Consider the following 18,412-nt stretch of genomic DNA (forward strand, 5'->3'; position numbering starts at 1 on the left):
TGGGATATCCGTGAATCAATTTTCTTCTGTCAAATTCTCATAGGTTTCTACACTATTTAGTGTGAATTAACTTGTATAGAAAATATCATCATCATTATCTGTGTGATTCATCAGACTACTTTCCGACATCAAAGAATATCCTGTCTTTATCCCAGACATGCGGTATGTTTAGCAGATAAGACCACCGCATAAAACACGTTTCTCACTGAAACTGTCAACTCGAAATCAAGAATTACATACAGTTCATCGAGTCAACAGTACTGGATTTTTTCGATTCCCAGAAACTTGTATCTGTTATCAAACCGCAGTTCAAAGATCATTGAATACTTAGTAACCAATCTATTCGTATTTGTTGCAGTATGAGGTTCCTGAAGTGGTGTATGTTTTGGATAGTTCTGAACTATTTCCAGATTCCGACTAGTTCTGATTTTACTACACCAGGTCTGGGGGAAAAGTTTGAGGACTATGAAATCACGGAAGATTCTGAAATCACGGAGGATTTCACCAACACGGAGGCTAGTTTCTTGTCTGAAAAAACTACGAAGTATCCAGCGAATTTATCTCTTACTTTGAGTGAGTACTTTCCAGAACAAATATTATGAAACCAGAAACTTTGTTCATTTGTCTTTACAAATACTCTGCCCGATATTGTTATTACAAATATTATTTATTCGTAGATAAGTAGTATGTTGAAATGACGAAATGGTCCTTCAAAGTTTTTTATTGCATTTTCGGTCGATGATTCTCGAGAAAATTTTATATTCGAGATCATGGTTATTATTTTCACTCTTTTCACGTAGTATTTGGAATCAGCTGTGTTCTAATTTTCATATGCTCTTCTATTATTTCGATCAAATGTTACTTTTTGAGGATATAGGTACCAACATATTTATAAATTGCTCCATATTCCTTTGAATATTTTGTTTTCCAGTACTCGTATATTGAAAAAATGTTTTTCAGATAAGGCGATAAACTGAGGTACGCTGCACAAACATGTTTTCAAAATGAATTACATTGACAATTTTGAGGGAACTGATGCAACAACAATTCACTCAAAATTCCAACCAACGTTGTTGGTTTTTACCTAAGTTCTTCTTCTTGATTAACCTCTTCTTCCCGTAAAGGTTTGAAATGTTAAATCTAAAGTTCTGGTTTTTTCAACCAGACATCACCCGAAGATGGCCGAAACGTTGTGTAAATAATCCTTATGGGGAGAAAATATATATATATATATATATATATATATATATATATATGAAATCTGAAGTTTTCACGGATAGGAATATGCTAAACTGGTTTTCCGGGTATTTGATCCGTGGATCAAATACCCGGAAAACCAGTTTAGCATATATATATATATATATATATATATATATATATATATATATATATATATATATATATATATATATATATATGTATATATATGTATATATATATATATGTATATATATATATATATATATATATATATATATATATATATATATATATATATATATATATATATATATATATGTAAATATGAACTTGTCATCCTGTCGTCTGCCTCTCTTCGAACGTCTCAACTCACGTTGAGATGTTCGGACCGTATAAAGAGGCAGACGACAGGATGACAAGTTCAGTTTGATGAGTGCCTAGAAGATGACAGTGCGACCAGCTGTCGAAAGCGCTCGCAGATAATTAATACAAGATATAAAGCTTCAAATCCTTTTTGTGAAATTTAATATTGAAATACTAAAAATAAAGGAAAATTAGTTGCATCATTCAAAATATATCGATATTGAACGAGATGTACTCTTTCCAGAGATGGCTACTGAATGTGAAACACCAAACCATGATGTTGGATATTGCGTTGGCATAAAACAGTGCACCAAACTCTACAAACAACTGAACAATCCGGATGCGAAGGCATTTTTAAGGGAATCGATGTGTGGTCCAGCTAATGAGGATAAGAAAAATCCTAAAGTTTGCTGTGGAAAATATGATAATTCCAAATCGTCTCGTAGAAATGTCGGTGAGAATTTTTTCCGTTATTTAATTTCAAGTGTTTTAATTTGGGCTGAACATTAATCCTTCATCAGTAATACGAAACATCTGAACTAAAATTTAGTTTTTTTTGTCCAACGAAGTATGATATTAGGATATTATCAAATTAATTGATTGAAATTTGAAGTTTTCAGAAGTGGGATACTGGCTTACTAATGAAACATACAGGGTCTTTCACGACAAGCCTTCGTTAGGAATATATGGAGAACGATTTGAAATAAAAATTTGAAATTTTGTGATATTAGTTTATACAAAATGGCCTTCTCAACTAGAATATTCTCAACTTCCGGTCTCTTTCCGTTATACCGAAAGTTGTGGGCAACTTCCTTATTTCAAATAGAACACCCTATATTTTATTACATTTTTGAATTTCTCAGCACATTTTAGGCCTACTTTGTATAACAATGCCTATACCCAAATTTGTTAGTTTTCAAGATAATGATTTTTTTCTGAAAAATTTTACAGTTACACCACCACGACGATATAATTATAACTCGTAGACAGTAACAGTTGAAAATGTGAAATTTCACAGAATCACACCTTAAGTATAAAGTCATGAACAGGTCCATCGAATTTTTGAAAATAATTTACAGGGTGGTCGAAATTTCCACCTACATAACATCGAGAAAACTGATGAAACACGATTTTTTCAAATGGAAACCATACACTATTCTATTAGTTTTGGGTACTACGAGAAAAAAAAATCAAATTCATGAAGAATGTCCTATAGCTGAAATACATCCCTGGCAAGATATATCCGATTTTGGGAAATATTTGAAATGTAAATTATTCGAAGCGATACCAAACCAAGAAAGCTTTGTAAACAAATAAACTGATTCAACTCTGCCGTTGGTAAAAAGTAACTCAACATGAAAATGGACAGATTGAAATAGTTCTTAGCTCGCACAAGTTCCTCAACTTCTGAGAGTTGTCCTTCGTATTGGGGCGACAGCTGATTAACGGGAAAACAGATTTTAAACAGATTTTTTTAAACAGAGATACTATCTGAGAGATGAATTATATCTTTGTTGATATATATTTTTATTTTTATTAATTTTTATTTTTCATTTATATGTTTCAAAGTTAGATTTTACTTCAATTTTATAATTCAACTCAATTTCTTTCAATTAAAAAAATATTTTGGTTCATCCCAACGAGACATTTTGCACACAAATAGAAAACTTCGAAATACACGTCAATTATATCGCATCAAATTTTGACATAATTGTTGTAACTTCATTTATTTTCAAAGATTTCTTGGTATGGTATTGCTTCGAATAATTTACATTTCAAATATTTCCCAAAATCGGATATATCTTGCCAGGGGTGTGTTTTAGCTATAGGATATTCTTCATGAATTTGATATCTTTTTTTTTCGTAGTACTCAAAAATAATAGAATAGTGTATGGTTTCCATTTGAAAAAATCGTGTTTCATCAGTTTTCTCGATGGTATGTAGGTGGAAATTTCGACCACCCTGTAAATTATTTTCAAAAATTCGATGAACCTGTTCATGATTTTATACTTAAGGTATGATTCTGTGAAATTTCACATTTTCAACTGTTACTGTCTATGAGTTATGATTTTTTCATAGTGGTGCTGTAACTGTCAAATTCTTCACAAAAAATTCGAAAACTAACAAATTTGGGTATAGGCACTGTTATACAAAGTGGGCCCAAAATGTGCTGAGGAATTTAAAAATGTAATAAAATACAGGGTCTATTTGAAATAAGGAAGTTGATCTCAACTTCCGGTATAACGGAAAGAGACCGGAAGTTTTAGTTGAGAAGACAATTTTGTAAAACTCACTACCGAAAAATTTCAAGTTTTTATTTTGAATCGTTCTCCATATATTTCTAACGAACGCTCGTCGTGAAAGACCCTGTATATCTCTTAATTTTTTTCAACTAGAGTATCCGACATAATATCTCGTTTTAGTAGGCAGCTGTAGGGATTATCAGTTGTTTAGGGAGTTTTGTTCGTCTTAATGTAATGTGCTCTTGTAACTCAATATCTCAATAAATATTCATTCTCCTGTACTCTATAGCTTGATGCTGTTCATATTTTTTCAAAATTTGATTTTTGTCTCTTTTCAGCTGATTGCTATATAATTACTCTACGAATTCGAATTGAACCAAAGCGCTGCCAAAACAGCTCGAACAATTTGTCGATAATAGTGTTAATGGCCGCACTGTTCGACGTTGGTTTGCGAAATTTCGTTCCAGAGATTTTAGCCTCGAAGATGAGCCACAAAGTAGTTGACCTACTGTAATTCAGTAGAAGGATTTGAGGTTCTTGGTGGAGACTGACCCATCACAGATGGTGCATGAGATGGCGGAGGATCCGGGCATCACCTCCCATTCGATTTTTGATGGTTTAAAACGTATTGGATAGGTAAAAGAGCACGAAAAGTTTGTACCCCACGATTTGAACGATCGACCTAAATTGACACGTTTTGAGGTCTGTTCTCCTTTGCTTTTACGCAACAAAAATGATCCTTTTTTGGATCGGACCATCATGTGTGATGAACAGTTGATTCTCTGCAACAACAAGAGGCGTTCTGGACAGTGGTTGGACACTGTTGAGCCACCCAGACATTTCCCAAAGGCGAAAACCCACCAAAAAAAAAAGAACTTGAGTACTGGGTCAAGCTATCACAGCAGATTAGGAAGATAGATTGAATGTACCAAAAATTTCATCAACACTAGTCAACAGAAGGGGTCCTATCCTACTCCACCATAACTCCCGTCCACACGTTTGACAAATCACCGTCCGAAAATTAAATGAATTGGACGTCTGAGTTCTGCCTTACCCTCCATACTCCCCAGACCTCTTGCCAGTCGACTACCATCTTTTCGAGCACTTCTATAACTTTCTCACCGGTAGAACTTTCGACAATCAGGCCAAGACAAAAACAGACAAAAACAGCCTTCGTCGACTTCATCGAATCCCAAGCACACATTTTTCTGCTAGTGGAATCATTCGATTTGTGTTACGTTGGCAAAAAGTGCAGTTATTCAAATGGCGCTTGTTTCGATTGAATTGAATAAGTATTCACCGAGATATTACGGACAAAACTTTTGAAACAACCTTACACTTTCGTTACAATTGTAATGTATGATGACATATTTTGGTGATATTGTACGTTAGCTATTTCCTCACAAGACTATATTTAGTTCCAGTTGAAGATGACAAAATATTTCCTAAAGAGTGCGGCCGTCAGAAAATGGTCATTAGAGGTCGTATCTTCGGTGGAACGCAGGCAAGCCTAGGAGAATTTCCTTGGATGGCTAGGCTGTTGCACAAAAACAAGTATGGATACAAATCCTACGGATGTTCTGGATTCCTGATCCACTCGAAATATGTATTGACGGCTGCTCACTGCATTCACAGTAATTTCACAAAAATCAGAGGACCTGTGTGAGTTTAGGATTCTTTACCGCTTTAGGCTGCATCCAGTACCATTATGTCTGTGGACATGTCTGTGTTATTTTTATCATTCACAAGGGGTTGTCCTCACTGGTATTTGCTTCAAGCACAGTGTTAATCCAAGCGGAAAAAAGGATTATTGTTTTCTATGTTAGAAGTTCTAAAAATGTACGGACCATGTTACAGGTTTTGATTATTATTCCTTTTTGTATGTTGTCTATGTATGGATGGATGTTCATTTTGTGTAAGTTCATAGATTGTGAATGATTACAGTGTTTTTCCTATGGGTGACATGGTTGGTATAACGAGGGTGATCTGGATTTTTGCAATGGTAACCATTGAGGTGTGGCCGTTTTCTCTCAAGTTGTTCCTTCAGCTTGTGATGTAATGATTTATTCTTCTTGAAGGTGATCGATTAAAATACATGACTGTTCCAAAAAACAGTCGTCATCACTTTCTCAGCCAAAAAAACAGTTTTTCCTTTTTTTGGAGCCAATTCCCTATTCCTGCTTTCCATTGTTTGGACTGTATTTTAGTTTTGAGATAATCGGTGACAAAACTCAGATTCATTGCGGGAAAGTTACGCCAACGAAGCGATGAAAATGTTCATTCGAACACGTTTTTAGTCTAACGTGAGCAAACGCGGCACCCAACGCGCGGACAGCTCCCTGATGTCTAAATGTTGTTTGATGGGTGACAAACACATTCTTTAGAAATGTTCGTAACCTCTGATATATCTCTCAACTGCGGAAACTTTAAAGTCCACTCTCGTAGTATTGCTACTCGCTCCTGTCTCCATATTTATCATATCTCTTCAATGATAATAATAATAATGATGATAATAACTTCATTCATTCATTTGAAAGGTTTCACACAATATAATAATAATAATAGAATAAATAAAAATGGAGTGTAAAAGCAGTGCAAAAGCAGTTGCTTCGCATAACAGGAACAACACAACTTAGTAAAACACAGATATGTATAATACTCAGATATAAAGTGAAACCTATACTGGTAGTAAAAAAGATATATAAAAGTTTAAGGTGTAACTATCGTTAGTGGCAATTTTGGGTTACACAACGTAAAATAAAATGTTTGTGAAAGTAAAATTTTTGAATAAATGGAAAGATTAGTATATACGTATGTACTAGTGAAAGAAAATGGCACAATAATTGAAACACAATAAAATATATGATATGAATAAAACCTCATACACAAGTCATACTCAACAGCTTGTCTCTGGTCCAAATTCCTGGCCATACTGGCCTGGAAGGCAATGAGGCTGCTGACTCCCTTGCAAAGGAGGGGGCTGCAAGCAGCTTCATCGGACCAGAACCTGTCATTGGCATCGCTTTGGGCTTTGCCAAACAAAGATTGAACAGCTGGATGACAAGAAGATTTATGGACTTCTGGCAGAATCTTCCAGGATTGGCTCACCCTTCGAAGCTTGATACCAAACAGTTTATAGACTGGAGTAGAGATGAACTATGATGTCTAACAGACCTTCTTAAAGGTCACTTCCATTTGAATTATAAAATGCAGAGACTCGAACTGTCGGAAGATAGTGTGTGTCGCCTCTGTTTGGAAAAAAATAAAACAGCAGAGCACATACTTTGTGCCTGCCCCGCTGGGAACCAAATCAGGTTCCCAAGTTCGGCAGAGCCGTACTCTTATCATCTGAACTGAAAGAAAACTCATCATACACACTAATCGGCTTCGTTAAGAAGCTGGATTCATTTGGTCGAGTGTGAATAGGTGTGAGCCACAATAAACCCTTGCGGGTTGCGGTGGAGGGTCGAATAGACCCACTCACTTTGGACCTGACCTAACATAATTATGTACATTAAATTTAAGTATTTTTTTCTATCAACAAAATCGAAAACAAGTTAATTATTCAGAAAGTACGAATCTTCCCAAGAATATTATTATACAGTTTTGGAGCCAGGTAAGTATATGAGTGTTGAAAAATTGATTTTTGTGTCTGCGGAAAAACGTGATGATTTTTTTCTGCTGGTGTTGTACAAGTTAGTCGGTTATAGCGAAATTTATGTTCTTATGCTAATGGATGACAATATCATAATGAAAGACTTGACTAATATCAAAAACTTGTGCTTCATTGAACAGAGTTTTAGGTTGGGGGTAGGTATGTATTTTTCAAGTTTTCCTTGTCTTTTTATTCAATGTTTGCGTCTTTTAACACTTCGTTATTTTAACACTTCGACACCTGTTTCGATCACCAAGTGATCATCTTGAGTGTCTTAAATTAATTTCATAATTTGCCCTATCTGCTGGTCTTAAATTGATTTTACAATATGTCCTTTTATAGTAGTCAGCTGAATCTAATAACTGAAATATTATTAGCTATATAAAATCAGTTTCACAAATTGCCTTATCTACTAGTCCCAAATTAATTTTACAGTGTGTCCTTATGCAACAGTTAGGCAAATCTAATACCTAAATATCATAAGCTACTTCTATAAAACAAATTTCATAATACTGCCCTATATCTCAAATTTATTTTTACAATGTGTCCTTATGTAATAGTCGTTTGGTGTTGGAAAAAACTACAGTAATATTCAGGTGATTACATGTTGTTTGAGTATACAGTGTGTCCAAGATAAGGATCCTAAGCATGGGAATCTCAGTACCTGTTGGAGATACAGCTTAGGTTAAATTAGGAAAAAGTTGTGTTCTTTAAAGCTTATTTACATGCCGTTTAGGAACTTGAAGAATTTTCATGGCCTGCTGAGATATTTGGGAAAAACGAGAGTTTGACAATATCAATTTTATTTTTTTCTGACTTTATTTGAAAAGATATTAAAAAACGAATAACACTTTTTCATTGGCACTTTCAAGGTACTACACGATGGTATTTTTAGTTTTCATATCCGACGTTTCGTTTTCAAAAAACCATCATCAACTTTATTTTTTTAAATAGCCCGAAAAAAAAGTACACCCTGTATCTAATTCCATTTTTTATTACGAATTCAACGATGTAACACATCCCATTGTTTTCTTTTTATTTTAAGGGAAAATTGCATTTTTTCTATTTTTAAAATGTATTTTCAAGTAGGTTAATTATGATTTTTTTAAAGTAATGAAAACAACAAAGAAATTAACGCATTTTTTATTCAATTCAAAGGAGGTGTTCAAACAGGTTTCCGTTATTTTTCAAACATAAGTATTATCTTCTAACTGTAGAACTTAAAACATCACGTAACATCTCTGGTGTAATACTGTTAAATGCGACAGTTACACATTCTCGTAACTGCTGTTCAGTTTCAAAAGAATGTTGGTAAACCCGGTTTTTAACAAAACCCCATATGAAGAAGTCCAGAGGAGTTAGGTCAGGGGATCGCGCTGGCCAAGACACTCCACTAAAGGTTCCAATCCACCTTCCAGGAAATCGCCAACAGTTATTGACCTGTGCCAGAGGTAAATTATCTAAACAGTCTTCTACATAGTTTTGCAATAAATGATGGTATCGTTCGGCGGTCAAAGAATTATAGTAAAAAAACGGACCTAGTATTTTAGTTCCTAAAATTGCACACCACATATTAAACCCAAAACGTTCATGATGTCTTGATATTTTCTTAACACGCGGATTTTGCTGAGCCCAGTAATGCGTATTGCGGCGGTTGAAGATACCATTATTAGTGACCATACTTTCGTCGGACCATATTATTTTTGAAGGGAAATTATAATCTTCTTCACACGCGCGTGTATACCATTCGCAAAAATTTCGGCGCCGTTCGAAATCCCCTGGTTTAGGTCCTTGGCAAATCCTAAATTTATAGGGGTGATATCTATTTTTATGCAAAATAAATTGAGCTGTGGATTTGGCTACTCCTACATTATTTTCGATTTGCCTAGTTGATATTTCAGGGTTCTCAACAACTGCTTGTAAAACATTATTTTGAGCTTCTTCTGAAGATTCCTTTTTTCGAGATAAAACAGGCTTCTTAAATGAACCATATTCTTTTAAATTTCAAGCCAGCTCTAAGAAAATGGACTTACATGGCTGCTTTATTTCTGAGTATGTATTAAGATACATTGCTGCTGTATTTACAGTATTTTTGTGGCACAAAATGTAGCACGTTAGCATGTCAAACTTTTCTTCATGGCTATAATGCTTACCCGGCATATTCGACGATAATAACACAATATTATCTATTCAACAATAAACAATAATAACGACAACAGTAACAATAACTCTAAAAACAACAACTCGACAAACACGCTAACAACAACGACAATTACTATTTTATCGTGTAATTAAATAATATTTGACAGGCTCGGTGACAGGTATTTACGTCAAAGCATTTGTTTGCAACGCCTACTTAAAGATTTTTTTTAAAATAGAAAAAATGTAATTTTCCTTCAAACTAAAAAGAAAACAATGGCATGTGATACATCGTTGAATTCGTAATAAAAAATGGAATCAGATACAGGATGTACTTTTGTTTCGGGTCATATAAAAAAATAAAGTTGATGATGGTTTCTTGAAAACGAAACGTCGGATATAAAATCTAAAAATACCATCGTGTAGTTCCTTAAAAGTGCCAATGAGAAAATGTTATTCGTTTTTTGATATCTTTTCAAATAAAGTCAGAAAAAAATAAAATTGATATTGTCAAATTCTCGTTTTTCCTAAATATCCCAGCAGGCCATGAAAATTCTTCAAGTTTCTAAACGGCATGTGAATGAGCTTTAAAGAACACAACTTTTTCCTAATTTAACCTAAGCTGTATCTCCAACAGGTACTGAGATTCCCATGCTTAGGATCCTTATCTTGGACACACTGTATATGTGATATCCTGTCTTTTGTGTGCCATTGTTCTCTCTGTGTGGATTGTTGCGTCCCTGTGCAGTTTTATTTCTTAGTTTTCTGGAAATTTCTGTGTGTGATACGTTTATTAAGGTTGTTTCTCTGTTAGTACGTTTTCTACGATGTTATGACTTATGTGTAGTCTATTCCGGCTGAAAATTCTGTTCGTTATATATTCTTTATTATATGTTATATTATAATTACTACACTACATTTCAATAATTATTATTCCTGATCGACTCGCTTGCAGAATAAAAAAATACAGCTACTAATCATTTTCCGTTCCAGGTTCTCTGTCGTGTTGGGCGACCACACTAGCAATACAAAAATAGATTGCAGCCCCAATGGAGTATATTGTGCGGATGCCCCTCAGATCAGCCGGGCTGCCAAAGTAATCGTACACCCCAAATACGATCCCCAATCAAATGCTCACTATAACGATATAGCTCTTGTTCATTTGAATAAGGGCGCTCGAATGACAGGTTGGTGGATATATTGTATTTCACGTAAAAAAGGCCTTTCGCGACTAATGAAATATTGAGATTCGCAAAGTAATCTTGATGATTGAAGCTGATTGGGATGTTGACTGTGCACGTTTCGTTTTTATGTTTGTTCAATTTTCGGTTAAGGGTATTCGGGGACCACGAATAGGGGGCCATCTAGTTTCATAGTTAGAGTGAAAAAATTGAGAAAATTCCATGGAGAACAGTAGTCACCAACATCCAAGAACTCCAAGAATGTAAATTTTATTGGCCGGCAATGACTGTGTGAAAGCTATTTTCTGGTTTTCTAAAGGTGGTCTGAATGTTTTTATGCCTGATGTTTTGTCTACTACTGCGGTAGTACTGCGGTAGTTTATAAATTAACTCTCTCGACACAAAAGTCCAATTCACAATGGAACGAGAAACCCAAAGAACTGTAGCGTTTTTGGATGTTCTTGTGAACAAGCGTGGAGATGGTTCATTGGACCACAGGACCAACGCAAACAGACAGGTACCTGAACAAAAACCACCAGCCACAACCAAAAAGAGGGGTTTTTGAAACGTTGATAGAGAGAGTACGACGTATCTGTGAACCAGAGAGTCTTCCTGAGGAACTCAATCACCTGAAAATTACCTTCAAAGGGAATGAGTACAGCGGAAAATAAATCAAGCGGACCATATGATCCAGGAGAGTGAGCGCCAAAGTAACTCCAGCTAGGCTGGCCAAGAAAAAAGCTGCCCTACCCTATGATGAAAATGTTACAGATCGGATTGGGAGAATCCTAGAGAAACACGACGTGAAACCAAAGTTCAGGCTAACAAAAACTATCAAACAAAGTCTAAGGTCAGCTAAAAACCTCAAAGAACTTTTAGCATCGGCGGGGTTTACCAAGTTCCTCATAGCTGCGGGACGGGTCAACTTGGAACCACGAAAAGAAGTTTGAGTATTCGTCTATCTGAACACAAAAGTAATGGTCGAGTCAGACAAACTAACAAATCAGCTGTAGCCTAACACGCTCTCAACAAAGAAGGTTAGTACGTCAAGTCCAGTGAGTGGGTCTATTCGACCCTCCACCGCAACCCGCAAGGGTTTATTTTGGCTATATTCACACTCGACCAAATGAACCCAGCTTCCTAACGAAGCCGATTATTTTGCATAGTGAGTGGTCTTTCAGGTCAGATGGTAAGAGTACCTCTGCCGAGCTCTAAAAACCTGATTCAGTCCCCAACGGGACAGGCACAATGTATGTGCTCTGCTGTTTCATCATTTTCCAAACAGAGGCGACACACACTGTCTTCCAACAGTCTGAGTCTCTGCATATGCTGACTCAAATGACAGTGACCTGTAAGAAGGCCTGTTAGACATCGTAGTTCATCCCTACTGTAGTTAAACTACAGTGAGCCAATCCTGGAAGATTCTGCCAGAAGTCCATGAATCTTCTTGCCATCCAGGTGTTCAATCTTTGTTTGGCAAAGCCTAAAGCGATGTCAATAATATGTTCTGGTCTGATGAATCTGCTTGCAGCACCAAAAAGGCACCCACATCATATAATTGAAAGATACTTACAGTAATACTCGATAAAACTCAAAATTACTATCCAAAAGTATACAGAGATTCATAGAGTTGGCATACTTTCCCACTCATTTCGTGAAGTTTTCTTCCTTATAAGAGGAATTGGTGAAATTTTGGATATGCTATTGGTTACCTCATGGGGCAGATGGGGCGATGACAAACATGTTGTTCATTGTTCGTTTCTGCCTAGTTCGAGGAATGATACTCTGAAAGGAATTCGATTTTCAATTATCAGAAATCATCAGACTTCATGTTGATGATAGACAATACTTTGCACTAACGAGTGGCCAAACAGCCCGTAACTGGTCTGCAAGTGCATTCCAATAATTTAAAATCGATTCTGGCAGTTTTATCGCCAACAGCATATGCAGAATAACTTCAGTGAAGAATCCTGCACTAACACCTGTCGGATATAATCCAACGCCCTTCGTGATATCAGCCAGGGGAGTAGCTGATTTCTGCTAGGTGTCCATTAAACTACAGAGTAGGTAATTTGAGACTGGCCTGAACGGATTGTTGTTTTAGATAATTTGACTTACAGCCAGTCTACAAGTATGCCTACTCATTTTGTGAAACCAAGACACGCCTTTTGATAATTATAATAAACCCGAGTCAAACAATAGAATCGTAGTTACCGCGTTTGGAACGGAAACAACAACTCGAGTACCAACTTGGGCATATCGCCTCTGATAATGTCATCCGTAGTAGACGAAAACACCAAGAAAATAGCTTTCACTCAATTATTATCTGCGACCGTGAACGTTTACATTTTTTGATCAATCAAAAATATCGTCTAATGAACCAGTTTGAGACCTATATATCAACAGAAAATCATAATCATATTCGATAAATATCTTGTTTTTGTCGTCGTTCCGTAACGTAAGATTCTCTGATTCAAATAGAATTACAAAGTGGAAATTTTGAAAAAAAAATTATCATTAATTGATTATTCCTTGAGAGAAAGCAAAATGAGATGAATGAAGAAATGAGAACAGACATCATATCAATAATCATCATATCAATTTGATATCATTGAGATCGTTGGATGAATCAAAGTGTACTCCAGTATTTTATTTCGAATTCACTGAGCTTTATGTTCCTTTCGGGAAAAGGTTTTTTGCAATCTACCTGTAATCAAAAAGTTGTGGTTGTAGATTTCTATCGTTCCAAAGTACCTGAACATTTTTCAACGTTTTTCACAGACCCACTGTTTTAATTTCCAGAATATGTGAAACCCATTTGCCTTCTGAGTGATCCAAATGAAGTAGCAAGCAAATATTTTTTGAGTGGATGGGGAAAAACTGAAACTGGTAAGTCATCCTTTTGATTTCAACATTTCAATTTCCAGACGTGTTTCGCTAACACAGTAGCTTCGTTAGAGGAAACTACCGAGAAACCCCACCCTTCACCTCTCATGTGGACCTACAACTATGTAGGTACGTGTGGTAGATATCCAATGAAAAACAACAACTAACCCAGCTAATGCCGCGCAGAAAGCTGAAGCGAAACCAACAGGCACCTGTGCAACGTATTCCATTTGGAAGATTAGTCGCAAGTAATTTGCTGAATATGGAAAGCAGAAATCAATTTCATTCGGTCGGGACGACCACCGATAGACCGGTTTCGGGGAACTTGCCCTTTGTCAGTACCAGGCAGCTCATTTCAGACGAAGGAAATTGTATGAGTATCACAAACGAACAAAATGAATTTCAACTTGTCATAAGCTCTATCTTTGGTTGATTTAGTAGTATGTTCACTGTGACACCTGCAGACAAAGCCCGGAAACAACTCCGTAAATACATACTCCGGGGTGGAAGAATAAGTTCAGGTGGAAAACATCTCACATCTTGCCTCTAATGCGGACCTACGACTTTGTAGATACGTCTGGCAGATACCCGTCGGGCGTTATAGTGGGGAAGAATCTGACCTCTTCTGTTGACCAGTACTGGTCACTGCTGACGCAATTTCTAGTATACTTTGTCGATTTCCTCACAATAGCAGTCTGTTGGTATGGTTCAGCCTGATTGCAGAAAGTTGTAGTGGATCACACCAGCCGCTGATCACCATACGTTACTATGGTCTTTTTGGTGACTTTTTATCTATGAGAATTGCCTGGGTAGATTATCGGTGCCCAACCACTGTCCTGAACATCTTCTGTTGTCGTGTAGGATCCACTATCTACCACACTTGACGATCCGATCCAGAAAAGAATCGTTTCGGTTGCGCAAAAGCAAACAAGCACAGTCTTTGGAACGTGATAATTTCTGTCGTTCACTCAAATCATAGGTCACCCACTTTTCAAACTTTTTGACTATTGGAGCTGACGGTCAGTCCTTCCTTCGTTCGACGCATCGTTTGTGATGGGTTAGTTTTCACCAGGATTATCAAATCCTCATCCCGAATTACTGTAGATCGATCACATCTAGGCTCATCTCCGAGGTTGAAATCTCCGGAATGGAATTCCACAAACCAACTTTAAAGAGTGCGTTCATTAATACTATAATTGCCAAATGCTAGATTGATTTTTCGGGATTTTTCGGCAGAGCTTTGATTCAATTTGGATTTGCACTGGAAAATTGGCTGGAGATCGATCAACGACATATTATAAGTTGAAAGAAGGTAACAAATTCAAATTACCTCAGTTACTTTGGCAATAAAGTTCAGCAATATTTCGTATTTTCTATTCTCTTTCCCGAAACAGTGAAAAATGTATTTTGAAGGCATCATGAATATTTGAAATGACGGAAACTATAGAAAATAGTGAAAACTGAACGAAAAATCCGAGCAGGGGGCGGTATACTTCTGTCAACATTTTAATCAGACACCCTGCCACCTTCATATTTTGTTATAGTGTTAACAAAAGGAAACGAAGAAATATAGCAGTGACGAAATCAAAAAACCGGCCGTCGGAGGCGGTACAAATTTACCAATATTTTTAATAGAGTCTCTGCCACTTTCATATTTCGTTATAGTGGTGACAACTGGAAATAAAAAAATATGTCAGCAGTAAAATCAAAAAACCGACCGTCGGGGGCGGTACAGATCCAGCAATATCTTTATTAGAGATTCTGCCTCCTTCATATTTTGGTATAGTGTTAAGAAATGGAAATAAAGAAATAAGTCAGAGGTGAAATAAAAAAACCGACCGTCGGGGGCGGTACAGATCCAGCAAAATCTTTATTAGAGATTCTGCCACCTTCATATTTTGGTAAAGTGTTAAGAAATGGAAATGAAGAAATATGTCAGGTGTGAAATCAAAAAACCGGCCGTCAGGGGCGGTACAGATCCAGCAATTTTTTTAATAGAGACTCTGCCACTTTCATATTTTGGTATAGTGCTAAGAAATGGAAATGAAGAAATATGTCAGATGTGAAATCAAAAAACCGGCCGTCGGGGACAGTACAGGTCTAGCAATATTTTTATTAGAGACTCTGCCACCTTCATATTTTGGTATAGTGTTAAGAAATGGAAATAAAGAAATATGTCAGGTTTGAAATAAAAAAACCGGCCGTCGGGGGCGGTACAGATCCAGCAATATTTTTATTAGAGACTCTGCCACCTTCATATTTTGGTATAGTGCTAAGAAATGGAAATGAAGAAATATGTCAGGTGTGAAATCAAAAAACCGGCCGTCAGGGGCGGCACAGATCCAGCAATATTTTTATTAGAGACTGTGCCTTCTTCATATTTTGGTATAGTGCTAAGAAATGGAAATGAAGAAATATGTCAGGTGTGAAATCAAAAAACCGGCCGTCAGGGTCTCTAATAAAAATATTGCTGGATCTGTACCACCCCTGACGGTCGGTTTTTTAATTTCACACCTGACATATTTCTTCATTTCCATTTCTTAACACTATACCAAAATATGAAGGTGGCAGAGTCTCTAATAAAAATATTGCTGGACCTGTACCGCCCCCGACGGCCGGTTTTTTGATTTCACATCTGACATATTTCTTCATTTCCATTTCTTAGCACTATACCAAAATATGAAGGTGGCAGAGTCTCTAATAAAGATTTTGCTGGATCTGTACCGCCCCCGACGGTCGGTTTTTTTATTTCACCTTTGACTTATTCCTTCATTTCCATTAATTAACACTATACCAAAATATGAAGGAGGCAGAATCTCTAATAAAGATATTGCTGGATCTGTACCGCCCCCGACGGTCGGTTTTTTGATTTCACTGCTGACATATTTTTTTATTTCCAGTTGTCACCACTATAACGAAATATGAAAGTGGCAGAGACTCTATTAAAAATATTGGTAAATTTGTACCGCCTCCGACGGCCGGTTTTTTGATTTCGTCACTGCTATATTTCTTCGTTTCCTTTTGTTAACACTATAACAAAATATGAAAGTGGCAGGGATTTTTCGGATTTTTCGTTCAGTTTTTACTATTTTCTATAGTTACCGTCATTTCAAATATGCATGATGCCTTCAAAATACATTTTTCACTGTTTCGGGAAAGAGAATAGAAAATACGAAATATTGCTGAACTTTATTGCCAAAGTAACTGAGGTATTCAAATTGTGGCTCGATTCTGAACTGCCCTTCACAAAACACGTTAGTCATTTGATTCAAACGTCTTTCAACATCTTAAGGCAACTGTTTCCAGTCACCAAACAACTCAAACTTAAATTATGTGAGGTGCTTATCATTTCGAAAGTTTCATATTGCGATAGCATTTTTGGCCCTGTAATAATTTAATCTGATTCCCTTCGTCTTCAACGAATCCAAAACAGTTGCCTTCGTTTTTCTTTTGGCATTCGAAAATACGACCACAGATCAACGGTCATGAAGGAATCAGGTTCGCTGCAACTAGAGGAACTCAGGAAACTGCACCTAGTCATAAACACCCACAAAGTCTTGAAGACCGGAATGCCACATTATTTAATGGAAAAATTGAATTCTTTCTTCAATATTAACAGCTTTTCCACTAGAAACAGGTCGGTGCTGGTCATTCCTGAACACAGGTCTTCTGTTTTTACTTGTAGCTTCTCATACAACGCAGCTAAATACTACAATCTCCTGCCCAGGGGATTCAGATCCTACACTTTAAAAAACTTTAAAAAAAGACCCAAAGAGCATTTATTTGATTAGTTCACTTCCCTCATGCTGACCGTGGCTCATGCGTTTACACAAAAGATTCGGTGACTGAATAATAATTTTTTTTTCAATTGTTTGTATGTACCATTGTAATTTTCAATTATCCATTTCAAATTTCTTTTTTCTCTCGAAGGTTGAGTTTAAAAACAGCTTTGCTGACACTCCGCCCATTCACCTCAATATTTTTTTTATATTCTGTATGTTCTCACTTCAGGTGAATAAAGACATTTCATTATTATTATTATTATAAATTGAAGATATATGTCTTTACTTTTGTCGACATGATCAGAGCAGTGATTTTTGACAATCAGTCTCTCACTGATGAAATCTGCTATGGAATAGTCATTGTTGATAGTGATATCTTAATTGTATCGGATAATTGGAAGTTGATATCATATTCTAGTTGAGTCATATGCAGCAACAAATTGTTCTATAGGTTGTGTCTTCTTTCACACCTTCAATTCTTCAATTTTATTCGATTAATTTGTATTTCCTAAAGAATCTGAACCTGAACAATGAAATTCCATTATGATTTCAGAACAAGTGAGCAGAACCAAAATGAAAGTCGACATTCCCCCATACGACAAACAGAATTGTCAGGAAAAATACTCCCTTTGGGGTATAAGAATCGCGGATACCCAGCTCTGCGCAGGAGCTGAAGAAGGCAAAGACAGCTGCTCTGGCGACTCTGGAGGCCCTCTGATGATGACCCCGAACGGAACCGTGTGGTTCGCTGCTGGAATTGTTAGCTACGGAATCGGTTGTGGTCTAGAAGGATGGCCAGGAATCTATACCAACATCCCCAGCTTCATCCCGTGGATCAAAGAACAGATATTGAAAAATAGTTTGCTCAGGACCAAAAGTTCGGCTGTGAAGAAGCATCGAAAGAAGAAGAAGAAAATTGTATCGAGAGTATTGTAGCTTCAAATAAATTCATTCTATTTCTTA

General features: G+C 36.4%; 1 protein-coding gene across 1 annotated transcript; it reads left to right on the forward strand.

The window, feature by feature from the left end:
* The first annotated feature begins 231 nt into the window (after window positions 1–231).
* Window positions 232–18,412, forward strand: LOC111510009 (phenoloxidase-activating factor 1). The gene is made up of 6 exons (XM_023165866.2): window positions 232–573; window positions 1,808–2,017; window positions 5,225–5,468; window positions 10,594–10,787; window positions 13,584–13,670; window positions 18,003–18,412. The coding sequence occupies exons 1-6, from the start codon at window positions 360–362 to the stop codon at window positions 18,383–18,385; spliced, it is 1,332 nt and encodes a 443-aa protein (XP_023021634.2). The 5' UTR covers window positions 232–359; the 3' UTR covers window positions 18,386–18,412.

This window comes from Leptinotarsa decemlineata, unplaced genomic scaffold (assembly GCF_025532065.1).
Source record: "Leptinotarsa decemlineata unplaced genomic scaffold, Ldec_3_MD MMD2_tig00000576_RagTag_RagTag, whole genome shotgun sequence".
NCBI classification, from domain to species: domain Eukaryota; kingdom Metazoa; phylum Arthropoda; class Insecta; order Coleoptera; family Chrysomelidae; genus Leptinotarsa; species Leptinotarsa decemlineata.